Source organism: Dryobates pubescens, chromosome 25, assembly GCF_014839835.1.
Source record: "Dryobates pubescens isolate bDryPub1 chromosome 25, bDryPub1.pri, whole genome shotgun sequence".
NCBI classification, from domain to species: Eukaryota; Metazoa; Chordata; class Aves; order Piciformes; family Picidae; genus Dryobates; species Dryobates pubescens.
In genome coordinates, this window is record NC_071636.1 from 1,474,152 (window position 1) to 1,494,040 (window position 19,889).

A 19,889-nucleotide genomic window follows, 5' to 3' on the forward strand; every position below is an offset into this window, starting at 1 on the left:
GGACAGGAGGACATCCTGCACCAAAAGACCCCCACCCACAATTGTCCTGGTACCCTGACTTCCCCTCACCAATCCTCTGAGTGTTCCTAGTGCCACCCCGTACCACCCTGCCCCTACTCCAAACCCAGGGACAATTCCAGTACCCCTGGGGACCCCACACCCCTTAATGCCATTGGGACTCCATACTATGTCCCCCCCCAAACACATCAACACCCCCAGTGCCCTGCAGACCCCATAATGTGACCCCCCCCCCCAAGCCCCTGAGTGTCCCCCGTGCCATTGGGGACCCCATACCATGCCCGCCGAAGCCGCAGTGTGCCCCCGGTGCCACGGGAGACCCCATGGCATGTCTTCCCAAGCTCCTGGATGCCCCCAGTGTGACTGGGGACCCCTCTGAGGCCATCTAGAGCCCCACATTATGCCTCCCCGCTCCAAACCGATGGACACCCCCGGAACCCGGGGCCCCAGGGTGCCACGCGTGTCCCACCGCGGGGGGACCTCAGGGCTGCACCCCCGCCTCAGCCGGGCGGGCGGCGCCCGCGGTCCTTCGGGCCGAGCGGCCGCCGGGGGACGCGGTTACCTGCCGCGGCCGCCAGGGGACGCCGTTCTCTGCCGCTAGGAGGGCGCAGCTCCCTGTCGCGGCCACTAGGGGGCGCGATTCTCCGGCGCGGCCGCTGCTCCGCGGGCGTCACTTCCGGCGGCGCGGAGGCGAACGGCGCCGTGAGTGCCGGGGCCGGGAGGGTCTCGGGGCCGAGTTGAGGTGGGGGAGACCCTTGCGCTCCTTGTGCAGGGCTGGGGAGGGCTCGCGAGGAGCGGAGGCCTCCGAGCTTTGCGTTCTGGGAGCCTGGAGGGCTGCAGGCCCCTGGGCCCGGTGTGCTCGGAGGGCTCTGGAGGAGCTCAGGCCCCTGGGCCCGGTGTGCTCGGGGGGGGCTCTGGAGGAGCTCAGGCCCCTGGGCCCGGTGTGCTCGGGGGGGCTCTGGAGGGCTGCAGGCCCCTGGGCCCGGTGTGCTCGGGGGGGCTCTGGAGGAGCTCGGGCCCCTGGGCCCGGTGTGCTCGGAGTCTGGGGGGTGGCTCTTGAAGGCATGCAGGACCCTGGGGTCAGTGTGCTGCGGGGCTGGGGGGGCTCTGGAGGATTGCAGACTCTTGGGCTGCTTGTGCTGGGGAGCTCTGGAGACCCTTTGGCTTGGTGGGCTGGAGGTCTGGAGGGGCTCTGCAGGAGTGGAAGTCCCTGGGGGCCCTGTGTGCTGGGAGCCTTGGAGGAGGCTCTGGAGGAGCAGAAGCCCCCGAGCTGTGCTGTGTGTCCATGGCCAGAGTGGGAGCTGGAACGGGGGAGGCCGCTGGGGGTGCAGGCTTGCAGCTGGGTGAGCAGGGAGTGGGCAGCAGGGGCTCACTGGGCCCGGTGGCTTTAGCCCAGCAGGGCCAGCTTTGCCTCTTGTCCCTCAGCTGGCAGCACCATGTCATCGGACTCCAGCAAGAAGAGGAAGCCCAAAGTGATCCGGACGGATGGGGGCCCCCAGGAGGGCAAGCGAGGCAAGGCTGATGCTGAACAGGTGAGGCCCCTCCGTGCCCCCCAGGCACAGGCACAGCCCACCTGTGCTCAGAGGACTCTCAGGATTCACACCCCATCTGTGCTGGCTTTATCCTCCCCTTTGGGAATCGCAGAGGCAGGGGTTGGGAGGGGTGTCTGAAGGCCATGGAGTCCAACCCCCTGTCAGAGCAGGGTCACCTAAAGCAGATCACACAGGAGCATGCCCAGGTGGGCTGTGAAAGTCTGCAGAGGTGGAGGCTCCCCTGTCTCTGTTAACCCAGGGGCATCCCAGGCTGTTAACCAAGTCCTCCCTCATCTGCAAAGTTTCCTTGGGTGTGGCATGAAGAGAGGCAGCAGTCTGAGTGGAAGGAGTGAGCTGCAGGAGCTGCTCTCTGCCCTTGCAGGACATCAGGTACTACAGTGAGGAGTGTGAGGTGGATCTCCGTGACCCCATCAAAGACTACGAACTCTACAGGGAGACCTGCCAGGAGCTGCAGAGGCTGATGGCAGAGATCCAGGAGCTGAAGAGCAGAGGCATCAAGGACAATGTAAGGAGAAGCCTTCAGTCCTTGATTTACTGTCTTCTGTTCTGTGGTGAATCTTGAGAGGAATGGGAGTAGAAGCTGCCCTGCCTGCTGGGGAGAGACCGAAAATGGAGCAGGCTCCCTTCAGTGGAGTGAAGCAGGAGGGAGCTGAGGGCTTGGGCTTGGCTGAGCAGATGTTACACAGAACAAGGTGTTCTGAAGCAGGCCTGGGCTCCTGAGAGGTCATGCTGATGGATTAAGGACTCCTAGGAGAGATGTTGAGCCCCTCCAGGGCAGGGTGGGTGCTTCTGGCTCAAACACCTCTGTTCCTATCTCCAGGAGACATTACTGGAGTGAGCCTGAGCCCCTGGAGTGGCCTGGACTTCCCTGGGTGTTAGGAGCAAGCCCATGAGGGTAGTGGGACACTGGAACAGGTTGCCCAGGGAGGTGGTTGGGGCCCCATGCCTGAAGCTATTCAGGGTGAGGCTGGGGGCAACCTGAGGGCTCTGGGCAGCCTGATCCAGCGGAGGTGTCCCAGCTGGGTGCAGAGGGGCTTGGACTGGATGAGCTGCGGAGGTCCCAGAGCACGCTATGCACCGTGCTGTGGCTCTGGAGACACTCATGGTGACTCCTCAGTGAGGCACAGAGCCCTGGTTGTGACAGGAGGCCCTGCAGCCAAGGGGCTTTGTGGTGCTGGTGTCTCTCCTGCTGCCAACAGCCCTCTGCTGCCCCTCAGGCTGCCGAGATCGACGAGCGGCGCATCCAGAGCTGCGTCCACTTCATGACCCTGAAGAAGCTGAACCGCCTGGCTCACATCCGCCTCAAGAAGGGCAGAGACCAAACCCACGAGGTGCAGCAGGGCTGGGGGGGGCAGTGTTGGGCCAGGGATGGTGCTCTGGCTGCCTGGACCCTGTGTGTGTGGACGTGGGAGGGGAACGAGAGGCCAGCCGGGGCGCGCGGTTTGAAGCGGAGCTCTGTGGGGAGGCTGCTGTGGTGAAGTGGGAGCTGTGGTGAGGAGGAGTGGTGCAGGGGTGGTGTTGGCTGCTGCCCTGGGCAGTGGGAAAGCTCTGTCTCCAGAGTCTGCAGTGTTGCAAGCCTGAGAAATGTGTGCACAGTTGGCCTGCAAGCTCCTTGCCCAGGCACCTGGGAGAGCTGAGCACTGACTGTGCCACTGAAGCTATGGGGACAGGAGGGGACTTGGCCTGGGTGCCCCAGCAGCTCTGCTTCTTCCATGCCTTGTCCCTGCAATGAGCTGGGAGAGAGCAAAATCAGTTTAATGTCCTGATGGTTTGGGTTTCTAACCCTGGAAAACATTGCTGCCCAGCCTAACCCCATCACCTCTGGCTGGTCTCGTGGGGAGTGTGTGCTGGGGACTCCTGTGGGTTGTTTGGTGTGCTGGGAGGGAGGGAGGGGTCAAAGCTTCATCCTCTGCCATCTTGGGGTTCCAGGCAAAGCAGAAGGTGGATGCCTACCACCTACAGCTCCAAAACTTGCTCTATGAGGTGATGCACCTGCAGAAAGAGATCACCAAGTGCCTGGAGTTCAAGTGAGTCTGGCTGAGGAGCAGGTGGAGCAGCAGCAGTGTGAGACTGGGGGGAGGCCTCCAGCCTTTGGCATCTCCTGCCACATTGCCTGAGCCTGCTGTGGGAGGAGAGTGGGTGCTCCAGATGCCACCATGCAGGAGGCTGGGGTTGGGAAGAGATTGCTGTAGGGAGGAGGGGAGCAGATACCTCTTGGGACAGAGGGACAGTGGAGGAGAAAACAGGCACATGCCAAAAGTTGTGGCCCTGCTGATCCCTCCAGGGACTCTGTCCTCTGCTCTCTCCCAGAAGCCAAGCCTGCTGTAGGACACCACTCTGAGCTGCTGCCAGGAGGGCTGTGCTCTGAGTGGTGCTTGTGGTCAGTGGTGTGGGGAAGGGGTCTCCATGTGTCCCAGTTCAGAGAGGGACAGATTGCTCTGTTGCCCCAAAAGGGGCAAAAGGACAAGGCTCACACAAATGGATTGGGCAGTCATGGAAAGCTGGGGGTGCTTAGCCTGGAGAAGAGGAGGCTCAGGGGAGACCTTATTGCTGTCTACAACTACCTGAAGGGAGGTTGGAGCCAGCTGGGGGTTGGTCTCTTCTCCCTGGCAAGCAGCATCAGAACAAGAGGACACAGTCTCAAGCTGTGCCAGGGGAGGTTCAGGCTGGAGGTTAGGAAGAAATTCTTCCCAGCAAGAGAGACTGGCCACTGGGATGGTGGTGGAGTCCCCATCCCTGGAGGTGTTTGAGAGGAGCCTGGCTGAGGCCCTTGGTGCCAGGGTTTGGTTGGTCAGGTGGTGCTGGGTGGTAGCTCAGAGGTCTTTTCCAGCCTGGTTGGTTCTGCGTTCTGAGTTGGGCCCTGCTGCAGCACCTCCCACCCTTCCCTGCTGTGACCCCTGTGTCCTGGCAGGTCCAAGCACGAGGAGATCGAGCTGGTGAGCCTGGAGGAGTTCTACAAGGAGGCCCCCCCCGAGATCAGCCGCCCTGCCATCACCCTGGCCGAGCCCCACCAGCAGACCCTGGCCCGCCTGGACTGGGAGCTGGAGCAGCGCAAGCGGTGGGCCCCGGAGCTCTTGCTGGGGTGTCACCCCCCAGGGCTGCCAGCAGGGGTGAGGGGTGGTGCAAACGTGGCTGGGAAAAGGTTTGGAACTCCTGCTGACCCAGCACAAATCTGCTTCTGCTTGGAAACTGAAGCCTCTCAGTGGCTCCCCCTCGGAGGGGCTTCCTCTGCGCTTTGCCTGCTCTCATGGTGGGGAGCAAGGGCCTGAGTGGAGACTGCCTTGCCCTGGGCAGCAAGCTCCACACCCAGCTTTTCCACACCCAGCTTTTCCACACCCAGCTTTTCCTGGGCTTGCTGTGCAAGAGGTTGGCAATCAGGAGCCTGAACATGTTGCCCTTAAAGGTGATGTACCCAGGGCTTGGAGGGTCCTGGGGAGCTTGCATGATCCTGGGCTCTGTACTCAGGAGGAGCTCCTGCTGGTGCACTAAACCTTCCCTCTCATGAGATTCAGTGAGGAGCTGACATGATGTGGAGTGGCTCTGGTGAGACAAAGTGTAGAAGCCTCTTCAGGAGCTTGGTGGGGTCAGCAGGGCTCTGTTCTTGCTGCTGCTGGCAGCAGAGCCTGGCATGGAAGCACATCTGCTGAGGGCAGGCCTGGTTGATGTCCCTTCCTGGAGCATAACATGAGGCTGAGCTTCCACTTTCTCTCCCTGTTGGCCTTCCAGCTCTGATGGATTTCTTTTTGCCTCCCCTTGACCTTGGTGTGAAGAGCTCTCTTCTGTCACCCTGTCTGAGCTCTCCTGGTTCCTGCAGTGACTTTGGCCAGGTCAGGAGAGCTGAGCTCCCAGCTGTGGCCGTGACCAAATTCCTCCCCCTAGGCTGGCAGAGAAGTACAAGGAGTGCCTGACCAGCAAGGAGAAGATCCTGAAGGAGATTGAGGTGAAGAAGGAGTACCTGAGCAGCCTCCAGCCTCGCCTCAACAGCATCATGCAGGTGTGGAGCCCTGCAGGGGCAGGAGGAGGCCTCTGGGAGAGGTTTGGCTCCCGGTCAGGCTGGCCTGAGGGGCAGAGCTGCTTCCAGCCTCCTTGTTTATGCGGCAGAGCTGCAGATGGAGAAGTCCTTAAATGGGCCTTTCCCTGGAGAGCCACACATGGCCTCAGCCCCTTGTGATTGCCTTGGGAGGGAGGAACAGGAGGAGGAACTGGGTTATCTTCAGATCCCGGAGTTTTCCAGTGAAGGAGAGCTGCCAGCCCTTCCCTGGGGGCTCGCCCTGCAGCAGGCCTGCCCTGCCGCCTTCAGCCCTCACCTGCCGTCCTGGGGCGAAGGGAGGGAGGGAGGAGGGCCAGCTGCTCTGTTTGCAGTGGTGAAGCTTCACCCTCTTCCTCCCCCAGGCCTCTCTGCCTGTCCAGGAGTATCTCTTCATGCCGTTCGACCAGGCACACAAGCAGTACGAGACGGCTCGGCACCTCCCGCCGCCTCTCTACGTCCTCTTCGTCCAAGCCAGCGCCTACGGCCAGGCCTGCGGTGAGCACCGGGGGAGCACGGTCAGCTGGGCCCAGCTGGCACTCAAAGCACGGCTCTGGGGACGCTTTGGGAGGTCCTTGTCCTCCCAGCTGCTCTGCAGCCAGATTCTGCTGAGCCCAGGGCAGCAGGGTGGCCTCAGGACAGGCGCAGTGAGGCAGCAGCATTTGACACCTTGTTTGCTCAGCTCCCTGGCTGGAAGAACTGCTTGGGAAGCTCACTCCCCCCTCCACAGCTCCCCCTTCTCAAGGTCACCAGGGATGTCCCTGCAGCCCCTGAGTTGTCACCTCCTGTGGGTGCTGTGTTGTGCTACTCATGGGTGCCTCCAGAGCAGGAGATGCCTTTGCCCTCACAGGCCCTGCTCCCTGCAGCTCCCCTGGCAGCCTTTGTCTCCTTGGGCAGCTCTGGGTTTCCAGGGGCTGTCTGAAGCCTTCTGAGTGGGGAGGGATTTCCTAACAGGGCTAAGGATCTCTCTGGGCTGTCCACATCTCCTGTGTGGAGGGGGCTGTCTTGTGAGAGCTGCACCCCCACCTGCTCTCACACCACCTGAAGTGAGGCAGGTGGTGCAGGAATGTGGAAGGACCACACCATGGCACTTGGCCACACCAGGTCCCTACTAGTGAGCCCCTGCAGCCCTGGTGCTACAGCTCCTCACTCTCTGCTTGTGCCAGCCAGCCCCAGCCCCCTTGGACTCCTCATAAAGGTTTGGCCTTCATGGTTTCCAGGGGCAGTCCCTCAAAACCCAGCACCTTCCCTTCTCTGAGCTCATCCCACCCAGGAGCTGTGGTGGCCCCACAGAGCTCCCTGGACAGCTGCCTCTTCCCACCAAACTTCCTTGGAGCTTCCTCTGACCTCCTGCAGCTGTGAAGCAGGAGGCTTCTGGAGCTTGCTTTCTTCTCCCAGCCTCCCCCAGGCAGAAGTGGGGTTCTCAACTTGCTGTCCATGTCTCCTCTGTAGACAAGAAGCTCGTGGTGGCCATTGAAGGCAGTGTAGAGGAAGCCAAAGCCCTGTACAAGCCACCTGAGGACTCCCAGGGTGAGTTGGGGTGGGGTGGCCACTGGCAGGCTGCAGGCAGAGGGGTTGAGTGCTGCAGCAGTGCAGGTGGGGGCTGCATGCAGGTGGCTGCACTGCTGGCCAAGTCCCTTGCAGCTGGTCCCTTCTGTCCTCAGCTGCTCCTTCCGAGAGGTGTCCCCCCCAGGTCCTGTGTATCCACGTGCTGCTTTTGTGGGGCTGGTGGCCTCTGAGGGAGCTGTGGCCTTGCAGAAAAGGGGTGGTGGTCTGGGTGGTGGTGGGAAAGGCACCAAGCCCCAGGGGGTCCTTCCTTCCACCTCTCTCTTTGCACAGATGATGAAAGCGATTCGGACGTGGAGGAGGAGCAGACCACGGTGAGGGACGGCCCTGGCCCCTTCCTTGTCCTCCCCTGGATCATGGGCAGAGCAGCCTGTGCCTCCTCACAGGGAGGTGCTGGGAGAGCTGAGCCTCAGTGGGTCTGGGAGCCTGTGCTCTGTGAGGGGCACTGACCTCAAATCCAGCTGCTCCCTGGGAGGAGGCAGCTGCCCCTCCCCGCTGCTGGCCCCAGCGCAGGAGAAGCTGGGTACAGAGCTGCCCAGCTCACATCCCACCCTGCTCACATCCACCTGGCAGCTCCAGCTGGAGCTGTTCCACTTTGTATGGACAGCCTGGGGCATGGGAGGCTGGCTGCAGGCTGGTGTCCATCTGTCAGGCAGGGCTGTGTGTCCATCCCCAGGACAGTATCTGGGGCTTCCAGGTTGTACCTCCTGGAGAGAGGGGAGAGGGCATAGGCGCTGGCTGCCTCCAGGATGGAAGCCAAGGGGAGGGCTGTGCCTGGGGTATGGGGCTAGGAAGATCCTCAGCTTCTGCCCCTCGTGGTGGGGAAGCCTCTGGGCCCTTGACCTCATCTCCCAGGGTGGGGCAGGGGCACTGCTGGGAGCTGAAGGGCAATAGGAACTTGAGCCGCTTGGTCCTCAGCCTGCGGCGGGGCCGGGGGTCCCACTCCCCTCCCTGCCTGGGGCTGCTCCGTGGCCGTGGGGACTGGGCAGCTAGGTTGGAAGGAAAGAGCAGTGGGAGGGGAGGGAAGGGTTGCTGAGGAGCAGGAGAAGGCTCTGACAGCTCTGTTGGCCCTGCCCAGAAGCGGCGCCGGCCCACGCTGGGCGTGCAGCTGGACGACAAGCGCAAGGAGATGCTGAAGCGGCACCCCCTGGCCGTCACCATCGACCTGAAGTGCAAGGGTGAGCAGGGCTGGGGGCCCCTGGGCTGTGACAGCAGCTGGGGAGAGCCTGGGGTGCAGAAAGGCTTTTGTCCCAGCCCTTCACAGGAGGGGAGCAAGGGGGTTTATGAGCTCCTCTCACCCGTGCTGGTGGAGTGACCTTGCTCTGAAGCTTCCTCTCCCCAGGTGAGAGCTTTGCTCCTTTGTGCTGGGGCCTCAGGCCTGACACAGCTTGGCTTGGTGGGGTGGGAGGTGACAGTTGCTGGTGACTCCCCAGGCCATTGTCCCAGCAGGGGAGGGTGTGTGTCCCCCTCTGCAGAGCGTTCCAAGCTAGAGCAGGCAGCGACCTCGTCCCTTCTCTGTTGGTGCAGATGAGAATGTGCTGCACCTGACCTTCTACTACCTGATGAACCTCAATGTCATGACAGTGAAAGCCAAGGTGACCACTGCCATGGAGCTGACAGCAGCCATCAGTGCTGGGTAAGGAGGGCCCCAGGGTGCTGAGCCTGCAGGCAGCGCTCCGCTTGCCGCCAGCGTCCTGCCTCAGTGTCCTGCTGTCTTCTGCTGAGAGTTACCCCTTGGACAAGTGCTGCAGAGCCAAGAGCAGCATGTGGTGGCAGTGTCCCTCTCTGCTGAGCCATGCCTCCTGCACTCAGTGGGCCACAGAAACTCCCTGCTCAGTTGCCTGCTCCTGACAGGGGAGGTTTTAACCTCAGTTCCTCCCCTGGGGCTCCTTCAGGGATCTTAGTGCAGAGCTGTGGTTTCCAGGTGCTCTCCTGGCCTGTCCTTTGATGGACAGAGGAGCCCCCAAAGAGCATCTCTGCCTCTGGGGAGGGTTTTCAAGGTAATCCTCTCAAGTCCATCCTCTGCCCTGCAGCATCCTTCCTGTTAGCTCCAGGGCCTTGTCCAGAGCCCTGCCATGCTGCCACCTCTCAGCCATCCTCTTCCTCTGCCACAAGAAGCCAGGCCAGGGAGATTGGGACCCTCTGAGGGAAGCAGTACCAGCCCCACCAGGAGCTGGAGAAGATCCTCCCTTTCTTGTCACATTCCCCCACTCTCTGGCAGCTGCTTTTCTCCCTCCCACAGCCTGTGCCTGGCAGCTCCCTTTGCCTGTCTGCTCTGTGGGTCACCCTGTGCTGAGTGCCAGGGCTGGAGCTGCCCCTCCCTGGGCTCCCCTGACACCACCAGAGCCCAGTTTGTGGCAGGAGCAGCCGAGATGGCAGCTGTGGGAACCTGCCCAGCAAGCTCCCATCAGCTGCTGGCTCTGGTGGCTCTCCCTGGGTCAGGAGGAGAGGAGGTGCCTGAGGAAGAGGGAGGTGAGAGAGACTGGTCTGGGCTACCTAGAAGCAAGTTAATGCCTCCCAGCCTGTCCCATGTGAGGCTTCTCAGTCCCCCTGCTGTTCTCTTTTCCCTGCAGCTACCCAAACCCCTCCCTGACCACAGCCAGAGTCTCTCTGCAGGGTTCCTGTGCAGGCTGCTCCCTTCCTCCCAGCTGGCCCCAAACCAGTGAGGCTCTGCCTTGAGCCAGACCCCAAATCCTGCAGCCCTTTCTGCTTGGTGGGGCTTGTGAGCAAGGTCAGACATGAAGAGTTGTGTTTGATGAGGCAGAATTCCCCTGCCTCAGCTCACTGGGTGACAAAGAGCTGTGCCCTGCTCGTGCTGGTGGTTCCTCCGTGCCCGTCAGCAGGGGTTGCAGTTACTGCACTGGAGTGAGCAGTTTCCTGGGCAGCAGGATCTGCTGTGCTGTGATTTCTGTCTTCACAGCCAGGGAGGAGACAGATCTGCCTTTGGAGCAGAACTGGGGGCAATTTAGGTCTTGAAACCAGACTCCTAGAGCTTGTAATCCCTCTCCTTGGGCTTGGAGCTTGTCAGTGGCTGCCCCAGAGAGGCACAGAGCCCAGGCTGGTGCTGATTAATCTCTCCCTTTCTCCTGCCAGTGACCTGCTCTCCCCAGACTCCATCCTCAACTGCCTCTATCCAGGAGACCATGGGAGGAAAACCCCCAACCCAGCCAACCAGTTCCAGTTTGATAAAGTGGGGTGAGTGAGGCAGCCTGGCCTGGCCAGCTGGTGCCAGCGTCCTGCTGGTTGGCATCGCGTGGGCTCTGGGCACTGCTCCCTCTAGCTGGCTGCCAGGAGCAGCAGTGATGGGACAGGGAATGCAGTGGGGTGGTGTAACCCTTCCTCCTTGTCCCCACAGCATCCTGACCTTGAGTGACTACGTGACAGAGCTGGGACACCCCTATGTGTGGGTGCAGAAGCTGGGCGGCCTGCACTTCCCCAAGGATCAGCCTCAGGCATGTGACACCTCCTTCCCTCTCCACCACAGGGCTGAGCTGGGTTAGGGGAGGTTTGGGGGCCAGTTGCTGTGTCCTGTCCCATTCCCCCTGACCCTGCTGTCACCATCTGCTCTCAAACCACCCCTGGCTGGGACAAGTCTCTGGAGTTGGGGCCACTCCAACCTGTTTCCTCTCCCATGTGTGACAGTCGAGCCCTGCCCTGGGCACTGAGCGGTTACTGCAGCTTGTGCCTGTCCCCAGGGCTGGGTGGAGTGGCTCCTGGGCTGTGGGGGCCCACAGGCTGGCATGACAGTGATGTCCCCTCTTGCCCACAGCACACAGTCACTGCAGACAACTCTCTGAGTGCCAGCCACATGGAGCTGACGGTGAAGCTGCTGCGCTCGAGGCTGCAGTCCCGCCTGGCTCTGCACAAGCAGTTTGCATCCCTTGGTGAGTGCCTGGCTCCCCAGTCTGTGCCTGGGGACAGGGGCTGCAGTGGCAGGGTGACTGATGCCACCTGTGATGGTGCTACTGATCTGCAGTGCCACCCTCAGCCTTCCCAGTCAGCCCCTCTGTCCTCGGTGGTGGCAGGGCTGTGAGGGCTGCTGTGTTTCGAGAGGGAGGGAAAGGCTGTGCCCCCTTCCCAGTGCCCTGCACCCCTTTGGGAATGGCTGTCCCTGATTCAGGCCAGAGCAGGGGGTGAACCAAAGAGTCCCTGCAGGGTGGAGGTTGGAAGAGACCTCTGGAGGTCATCCACTCCAACCCCCCTGCTAAAGCAGGGCTCCCCCAGCAGCTTGCCCAGCAGCACAGTGCCCAGGGGGGGTTGGAAGCTCTCCACACCAGGAGACTCCACAACCTCTCTGGGCAGCCTGCTCCAGGCCTCCAGCACCTTCACACCAAACAAGTTTCTCCTCCTGTTCAGATGGAACCTCCTGGGTTCCAGTTTGTGCCCTCTGCCCCTTGTGCTGTCCCTGGGCACCACTGAGCAGAGCCTGGCCCCAGCCTCTTGCCCCCACAGCTCCTTTATCTCTTGCTGAGCATTGCTCAGCTCCCCTCTGGGGCTGCTCTTCTCCAGGCTCAACAGTCCCAGGTGTCTCAGGCTTCTCTCCTCACAGAGGTGCTCCAGGCCCCTCAGCACCCTTGTAGCCCTAACCCCCCCTCATGTGCACCCCCTGAGCAGGCTGGGCATGAGCTCCAAGGCTGTGAGCTCCATCGAGATGCCAGCCCAGGCCTGCTCCGCTCTGGCTGCCCGGTGAGGGTGTCACAGGGATAACCTGGTCCTTGTTTTGGAGCAGGCAGGACAGTGGTAGCTCTGTCCCCAAGCCTGCCCTGCTGAGGTGGCTCTGTCCTTGCTTTCAGAGCATGGTGTTGTGCCAGTCTCCAGCGAGTGCCAGCATCTCTTCCCTACCAAGATCGTCTCGCGCCTGGTGAAGTGGGCAGCCGTTCCCTACGAGGATTATGCAGTAGGTGCCAAGCAGGAGGCCACTTCTGCTCCAGCTCCCACCTGGAGCCAGCAGCTGCTCTCCTCCTTGGGTCTCCCCACCCCTCCTCAGGTCTCCCCTCTCCTCCTCTGGTCTCTCCTCACAGGAGCTGCCCTACACCAAGGATGTGATAGAGGCTGGCTTGGCTGAGGACACTCACCTCTACTACATGGCCTTGATAGAAAGAGGAACAGGTAGGTGCCTTGCTTTCCCCTGGCACCTCCTAATTCCCACCCCAGGCACCCCCAGGGCAGCTTCTGGGGGTCCTCATGGGACATTCCTGTGATTGGAGGCTCCATGGGCTGTGAGTGGTGTGAGCTTTAAGTTGGATATTAGGGGCCTGGAGCACAGCCCTGGGAGGAGAGGCTGAGGGAGCTGGGGCTGCTGAGCCTGCAGAAGAGGAGGCTCAGGGGAGACCTTCTTGCTGTCTACAGCTACCTGAAGGGAGGTTGCAGCCAGCTGGGGGTTGGTCTCTTCTCCCAGGCACCCAGCACCAGAACAAGAGGACACAGTCTCAAGCTGTGCCAGGGGAAGTTTAGGCTTGATCTTGGGAAGAAGTTCTTCACAGCAAGAGAGACTGGAATGGGCTGCCCAGGGAGGGGCTGAGGTCAGCATCCCTGGAGGTGTTTAAGAAGAGCCTGGATGAGGCACTTAGTGCCATGGTCTAGTTGATAGGGTTGGGTGATCAGTTGGACCTCATGATCTTGGAGGTCTCTTCCAACCTGGTTGATTCTGTGTGTGAAAAATCTCTTCCCTGAAAGAGCTGCCAGGGCCTGGCCCAGGCTGCCCAGGGCAGGGGGGAGTCCCCCCCCATCCCTGGAGGGGTTTCAGAGCTGTGTGGATGTGGTGCTGAGGGCTATGGTTTAGCGGTGCCCTGGCAGTGCTGAGTTAAGGCTTGGAGCTGGTGATCCTGGAGGCCTCCTCCAACCCAAAGGGCTGTGTGGTTGCTCTCTGCCCAGCCAAGCTGCAGGCTGCCGTGGTGGTGAACCCTGGGTACTCCACGCTGCCTCCGGTCTTCAGCCTCTGCCTCAACTGGAAGGGAGAACGGACCAGCAGCAACGACGACAACATTCGGGTAACCCTGGGGCCTGAGGGGCAGGCTGCAGAGCCACTGGCTTTTGGGGAGTGTCCCCCAGCAGTTCTGGGTCCAGCAGGATGGACACAGGCCCCTGGGGTCCAGCAGCTGCAGCCAGGGGTCTCGGGAGGTCAGAGCAGAGCCCCAGCCTGCAGCCTGTTGGTTCCTCTGCCAGGCCATGGAGAGCGAGGTCAACGTGGACTACAAGGAGCTGTGGGGTCCCAAGCCAGGCTACCAGCTGCTCACCAACCAGCTCCAGCGTCTCTGTATGGTGCTGGATGTCTACCTGGAGACAGAGCCCCATGACCCCAGCGTGGAGGGGCCCAAGGAGTTTCCCCAGGAGAAGATGTGTCTGCGCCTGGTCAGGTGAGAGCTGGGGCGGCCACAAGCCAGGAGGGAGCCAGGGGTGCTGGCAGGGACCCTGCTGGCACTGCTGCCCCCTGATGCCAGCCTTGCAGTCTCTCCTCTGGCTGCCCCCAGGGGTCTCAGGCCCTTCCTCTGGGTGCTGTGGGCTTCCTGACCCGTGCAGGTCAACCTCTCCCTTTTCTCTTCCAGGGGTCCCATGCGCCTTAAGCCCTTCAAGTTCAACTACCCCCAGGGCTTCTTCAGCCATCGCTGAGCACCGCTGGGCCTCATCCTGCCCGTGGGGGGCCTCATCCTGCCCGTGGGGGGCCTCATCCTGCCCGTGGGGGGCCTCATCCCCCACGGGATGGTTTTGTAGCCAGAGGGATTAAAGGCTGAGTTTGAAGGAAAGACCTGAGGGGGCTGTCCCCATCGGCGTGGAGGAATGGGGTGGGGAGAAGCCCTGAGGACTGCAGCAGCCCTGGCTTTGGGTCCTGGCAGGCAGCTTGCAGCTGGTGCATCCCTCTGCCTGCTTCCTCCCCTCCCTCCCTCCAGCACAGGGCCTCGAGAGCACAGAACAAACTGAGGTGGCTAAAAACTGCGCTGCCTATAAATAGTCCCTTCCGGAGCCCGCACTGCAGCCTCAGCCTGTCCTTGCCTCCCTGGCTGCCAGCCAGCTGACTCTGCACAATCCCTGCAGCAAGGGGGGAGCTTTGCTGCATCCCTGGCCTTGGTGGGGGGACACAGCAGAGCAAGGTCCTGTGAGAGGAATCCCAGCACCCCCAAAACCTTGCAGCTCCCCACTGTGGGGCCTGCCCTGCAGCCCGAGCTGGGGTCCCTCCTGCCAAGGTCAGCATCCCCTGGGGGCCATTTCCCTCCTGAGGGTGATGCCTTCCCCAGGGGAAGCTGACAGACCCTCTCCCCACCCTCTGCAGTGCTGTGGCATGTGGGTTACACCAGGCCCTACCCCACCCTGGGAATTGCTTTAAAAAGAGGAGGAAGATGGGGAACAAACCAGAGCCAACCAGTAAAATCCTTTGCAGAGCAGTTGGTGGGGGGCTGGCCCTGTTTGCAGGCCCACAGGGTGGTCTCCTTTCTGCCTGCTGTGGGGTGAGCCCACCCCCAGCAGCAACTGAGCCTTCCCTCAGGAGGAAGTGGAGGTGATGGAAAGCCCCAGGTCCCCTCCCAGCCCTGGGTGACTGATCCCATCCCCCCTAGCCCAGGCTCTCCTGCCTTCCTTAGTCATCCCCTCCTCCCCCCACCCCAGACAAGAGCCAGCAGAGCCAGAAGGTCTCTCTGAAGCACTTTATTTGGTTATTGCAGAGTAAGCAAACAAGAGTGGGCAGAGGTTCCTAGTGCACTGTGTGTCTGTGAGCATCCCTGCAGCATCCAGCCTGCTCCCCCCCTCCCTCCCACCTCCCTAGCCCAATGCCTGGGGCACCTCTGGGAGGGACAGTCATCACCCCAGCACCCACCCCCACCCCAAGCATTAGCACTCTGCCATCGATTGCACATACATAAATAATGCACTTGGTGGAGAAGCTGCCCCCAGGCTCTTCTCCGGGTTATAATTCAAGTGTAAATGTGGCTCTGGGGGGAAGGAAGCTGCCGGCAGACCACACCGGCTGGGCCCCCCCCAGCTGCATCTCGCTCAAGGACCTACTGCTGTGGTGGAGCTTGGCCCACCCAGGGGAGCAGAGCAGCTCCCAGGGGCTCCCTGGCTCCCCCTCACTTCTTCCCTGCCGCGGGCACCGGCTCCGGGGCTTTGGCCTCCTTGGAAGGAGCCTCGGCCTTGGGGGGCTCCTTACTGGCTTTGGGCTCCTCTTTGGGTTTGGCTTTAGCTTTGGGCTCCTCTGCCTTCTCCTTCTTGGGCTCCTCTGCCTTCTCCTTCTTGGGCTCCTCTGCCTTCTCCTTCTTGGGCTCCTCTGCCTTCTCCACAGCTGCTTTGCTGTCCTCCTGCTGAGGCTTTGGCACCTTCTCAGCCTTGCTTTCTTCTGCCGCCTTGGGGCTGGACTTGGTCTCTTTGACTGGGGCTGGAGGCTCGGGCACAGCAGCTGCCTTTTCCTCCTTGGGCTTCTCCTCCACCTTGGCTGGGACATCCTTCTTGGGAGCTTCCTCTTTCTTGCTCTCTTCAGGCTTGGAGGGAGCCTTCACCTCCTTGGGTGGCTCTTCCTTTGCAGGGGCTTTTGGCTCCTTTGGAGGGGAGGGGGTGGGCTCCTTGGCTGGGGCCACTTCCTGCTGGGGAGACTTGGCCTCCTCCTTCACAGATTTGACTTTCTCAGGGGACTTCACAGCTGGGCTCTTGGCCTCCTCCTTTGAGGGGGGTGCAGGTTTCTCTGGGGACTTCACTATTGGGGTCTTGGCCTCCTCCTTTGAGGGGGGTGCAGGTTTCTCTGGAGACTTCACAGCTGGGCTCTTGGCCTCCTCTTTAGAGGGGGTTGGGGGCTTCTCAGGGGACTTCACAGCTGGGCTCTTGGCCTCCTCTTTAGAGGGGGTTGGGGGCTTCTCAGGGGATTTGATAGATGGAAGTTTGGGTTCCTCTTTTGAGGGGGGTGCAGGCTTCTCTGGAGACTTCACAGCTGGGCTCTTGGCCTCCTCCTTTGAGGGAGGTGCAGGCTTCTCTGGGGACTTCACAGCTGGGCTCTTGGCCTCCTCCTTTGAGGGGGTTGGGGGTTTCTCTGGGGACTTCACTATTGGGGTCTTGGCCTCCTCCTTTGAGGGGGGTGCAGGTTTCTCTGGAGACTTCACAGCTGGGCTCTTGGCCTCCTCCTTTGAGGGGGTTGGGGGCTTCTCTGGAGACTTCACAGCTGGGCTCTTGGCCTCCTCCTTTGAGGGGGTTGGGGGTTTCTCTGGGGACTTGATTGCTGGGGTCTTGGGCTCCTCCTTGGAGGGGGTTGGTGGCTTTTCAGGGGACTTGACTGCTGGAGGCTTGGGCTCCTCTTTAGAAGGGGATTCAGGTTTCTCTGGGGACTTAGCCTCCTCTTTTGCAGGAGATTTGGCTTCTTCTTCACCCTCTGCTTCAGCTTTCTCCTCTTCTTCCTCCTCCTCCTCTTTCTCCTCAGCTTTCTCCTCTTCAGCCTCTTTCTCAGCCTCCTCCTCCTCTGTGACCTCCTCAGTCACCTGGATTTCCTCTGTCTGCTCCTCCACAATCACTGTCTCCTTCTCTGATTTCTCCACCACCTTGATCAGCTCCTCACTCTTCACCTTGATGTTGGTGGTGATGCTGGGAGCCTTGGGGACCACCTCAGGGAAGGAGAGCATCCCAATGCCAGCCTCCATCCGGTATTCCTCCCCTTCCAGGAGCTTTCTGCCAGGAAGAGACCAGAGCAGGGCAGTCAGCGATTGCTTCTCATCCAGCTCTCACCTCTCATGACCAGGAGGTGCCAGCCATGCCCTGCAGCTCCATCTCCCTCCTTGCCCTGCTCTCAGAGGTTGACCCAACTCCTCCTACAGCCTGGGCAGTGCAGGTGTTCCCACCCTCCAATAAGCCATGCTCAGGGCTGAGGCACCCAGTCAGATGTTGCCTACCATGATCGTGGAGGAGGGCTAGTGTCCTCCTCACCAAGAAGGGCCCTCACAAGTGTCCCCAGAAGCCAGCACCAGGAACTGGGACCAGCACTGAGGTCCTCCCATCTTCCCCTTGCCCACCCCTTACCTGTAGGCAGCAATTTCAATGTCCAAGGCCATTTTGACATTGAGCAGATCCTGGTACTCCCGGAGCTGAGCTGCCATCTCCCACTTGGTGTTCCTCAGCTCACTGTCAAGCTGCTGGATGGTCTCCTGTGGGCAGAGCAAGCAGCTGGTGACAGGGAGGGGGGCATGGGGGCAATCTCCAGGAGAAAGGGACACAGAGCTCCCCTAAACAGTCCCGTGGGGCTCCAGGGGGGTGCTGCTCACCCAGCACCAGTGCCCTTCACAGAGGGGGCTGCAGACACAGAAGGAAGAGGACTCATCCAGGGGAGGTTTTCATCATGCACCACCTCAGCTGAGACCCAAGTCCCTGGCCCCCTCCAGAGCTCCCTCTGGCAAGGACCAGCTGTGAGGACTTTCTAGGCTTGAGGCTGGTGGCCACCAAACCCCAGTCTGAGGCTGCTGGGGATGGGAACAATGTTTTCAGTTCATGGCCACCACCAGCCACGTGCAGCCCTCTCTGGTGCCACTCCCAGCTCTGGGGCACACATTTGGTGGCATCTGTGACCCACACAGGTAGCACAACTCCATCATGAGTGAGGGACACAAGAGTCTGGCTGCACCCTCAGGCTGTGGGTACCTGATCAGCGGGAGCTGGGGAAGCTCTACATGCAACCCAGCAGCCCAACAGCCCCTGCCAGAGGCTGCCCACTGCACCCCTTTACCTGGTAGGACAGGACATCTGCCTGGTGACGCTCCTCTGAGTCCTGTCTCTGTCTCTCCAGCGACTCCTGGGTCCCTTTGAGGGCCTCGAGCTCGGTGGTCTTGGCCTGGAGCTGGCGGCGGTACTCGAGGATCTCCTCCTGGGCCAGGCGCATGGCGTCCGTGTTCACCTTGGCCACCTCTGAGAGCTTGTCCAGCCTCACTGCGCAGGGTAGGGAAGAGGAACTCAAACTCTTTATCACGGCCTGTCCCCTGGGGCTTTGTCCTCTGCAGAGGCTCCCTGGCTGTGCTGGTGTCGCTGGCTTGTGCCTGCAGCACGGCAGCGAGCTGAAGGTGCCCGGGCAGGGGAGGCTGGATGGGTGCTGGCTCCTTCCGGGCCTTGTTTCCCCGCAGATACTTCCCGAGAGCCTCCCCATCCCCTCCCGCTCCTGACACAGTCTCCGGCGCCCTCCGCAGCTGCCCTCTCGCCCTGCGGCCACACCCTGCCACGGCCGGCCCGGGGCCAAGTGCGGGAGGATTGCCGCAGCTCTCCGCAGCCACCCCGGGGTACCGGGAGGGACGAGAGGCCGCGGGGGGGGGACAGCGCCCACCGCTGTCCGTGGTGCTGCACGGCGCTGTCCGTGGTGCTGACCCCCCCCCATACCGTACTGCCCCACCCCAGCGCAGAGGGACACGCCCTGCTGCTCCCCACCCCGTCCCAAGGATGCGACACCCACCCCTCTGTGTGCCCCCCTGCCACACAACCTGCCGCAACCACCTTGGCCCTGCTGCAAACGGGTGGGGACGACCAAGGGCGCCCTGCGGTACGGGGGGGAGGGCGGCACCCCGAAAATATGGGGGTGAGCGGGGCAGTGACCGTGCCACCCTCCCCGAAACGTAGTGCAAGGAGTCGGAGACAGCAGGGAGCTGCTGGCAGAGGTACCCTAACACACCCTCAAAGCACAGTATATACAGGGGGGGCCGCTAATGCCCTCCTGGGGCACAGACATATGGCTGACGAGGGTGTAGCTGGACTCCCCAGGGAGGGGTTACACTGTGCATACAAGGGGAGGGGGTGGGGATGTGTCTGCTCTCCCCCAGGCAGAGTTTACCCCAACGCCCTCTCGGAGCACGACTTGTAAGGGGAGTCCCTGTTCCCCTGGGTACGGGGAGGACGCGGGGACGGGACAGGTGCTACCGGCTGACCCCTGCGCGGGATGCGGCGCAGGACGACACACACAAACTCACCACGGAACCACTCCTCAGCCTGGAGGGTGCTGCGAGCCGCCGTCCCCTCCAGCTGAGCCCGCAGGTCACGGAGAGCGGCGGTGACCCCGGGGCGGAGAGCGGAGGGAGGCTCGGCGGGGAGTTCGGGTCGGGCTCCCCGCAACAACGCTCCTACCTCCGCCCGGTGCTGCCGCCGCAGCAGCTCCGCTTCTTCCCGCAGGGCCCGGGCTCGCTCCTCCAGCGGGCCCCGAGCCCGTTCCGCCTGCGCGGAGCTCTGGGCCAGCCCGCGGGCAGTCGCTTCTAGCTCTGCTCGCTGCCGGGCCTCTTCCTCCAGCCTCCCCCGGAGGGCGGCCACGTCCTCAGCCAGGCGGGCCCGCTCCAGCCGCAGCTGCCCCTTCTCCGCTGCCAGTCGCAGCACCGTGCCCCGCATGTCGCGCAGCTCCCGGGCATACAGCTCGCCCATGGCCGAGCGGCCAGCCTGCTGCTGCCGCAGTGCCGCCGCCTCCGCCGCCAGCGCCCGGTTCTGCTGCTCCAGAGCCCGCACCCGTTCGATGTAACCGGCGAACCGATCGTTCAGCACCTGGAGCAGCTCCTTCTCATTCCGCGCCCGCGGTTCGCCATTCAGCGAGTCCAGGCTCTCGGTGGAGGAAGCGGCTCCACTGCCGCCTCCAACTACCGTCGCCCCCCGAGCCCGACCCACTACCGGGCCCGGCCACGAGTAGAAGCCGCTGGAGGAAGCGGCGGAGCGCGGGGGAAGCCGGCCCGGGTCCTTGCGGAGCCCCCCCGGGGGGCCCAGCAGCGTCTCCAGCATCAGGCTCATGCTTGACCCCCGCC

General features: G+C 62.1%; 2 protein-coding genes across 2 annotated transcripts; one reads left to right on the forward strand and one right to left on the reverse strand.

Annotated features, from left to right (window-relative positions):
• The first annotated feature begins 684 nt into the window (after positions 1 to 684).
• On the forward strand, positions 685 to 13,813 carry THOC5 (THO complex subunit 5). Its single transcript, XM_054172908.1, has 20 exons — positions 685 to 760; positions 1,444 to 1,550; positions 1,933 to 2,076; positions 2,789 to 2,902; positions 3,501 to 3,598; positions 4,483 to 4,629; positions 5,451 to 5,565; positions 5,964 to 6,096; positions 7,051 to 7,128; positions 7,438 to 7,478; positions 8,243 to 8,342; positions 8,692 to 8,800; positions 10,258 to 10,359; positions 10,520 to 10,616; positions 10,934 to 11,048; positions 11,958 to 12,061; positions 12,186 to 12,273; positions 13,039 to 13,154; positions 13,330 to 13,520; positions 13,710 to 13,813. Exons 2-20 carry the CDS (start codon positions 1,455 to 1,457, stop codon positions 13,771 to 13,773), a joined length of 2,052 nt encoding a protein of 683 aa, XP_054028883.1. The 5' UTR covers positions 685 to 760; positions 1,444 to 1,454; the 3' UTR covers positions 13,774 to 13,813.
• A 1,400-nt stretch (positions 13,814 to 15,213) lies between these two features.
• Positions 15,214 to 19,889, reverse strand: NEFH (neurofilament heavy chain). Its single transcript, XM_009909663.2, has 4 exons — positions 19,077 to 19,889; positions 17,852 to 18,051; positions 17,152 to 17,276; positions 15,214 to 16,803 (listed from the first exon to the last, which is right to left on the reverse strand). Exons 1-4 carry the CDS (start codon positions 19,873 to 19,875, stop codon positions 15,225 to 15,227), a joined length of 2,703 nt encoding a protein of 900 aa, XP_009907965.2. The 5' UTR covers positions 19,876 to 19,889; the 3' UTR covers positions 15,214 to 15,224.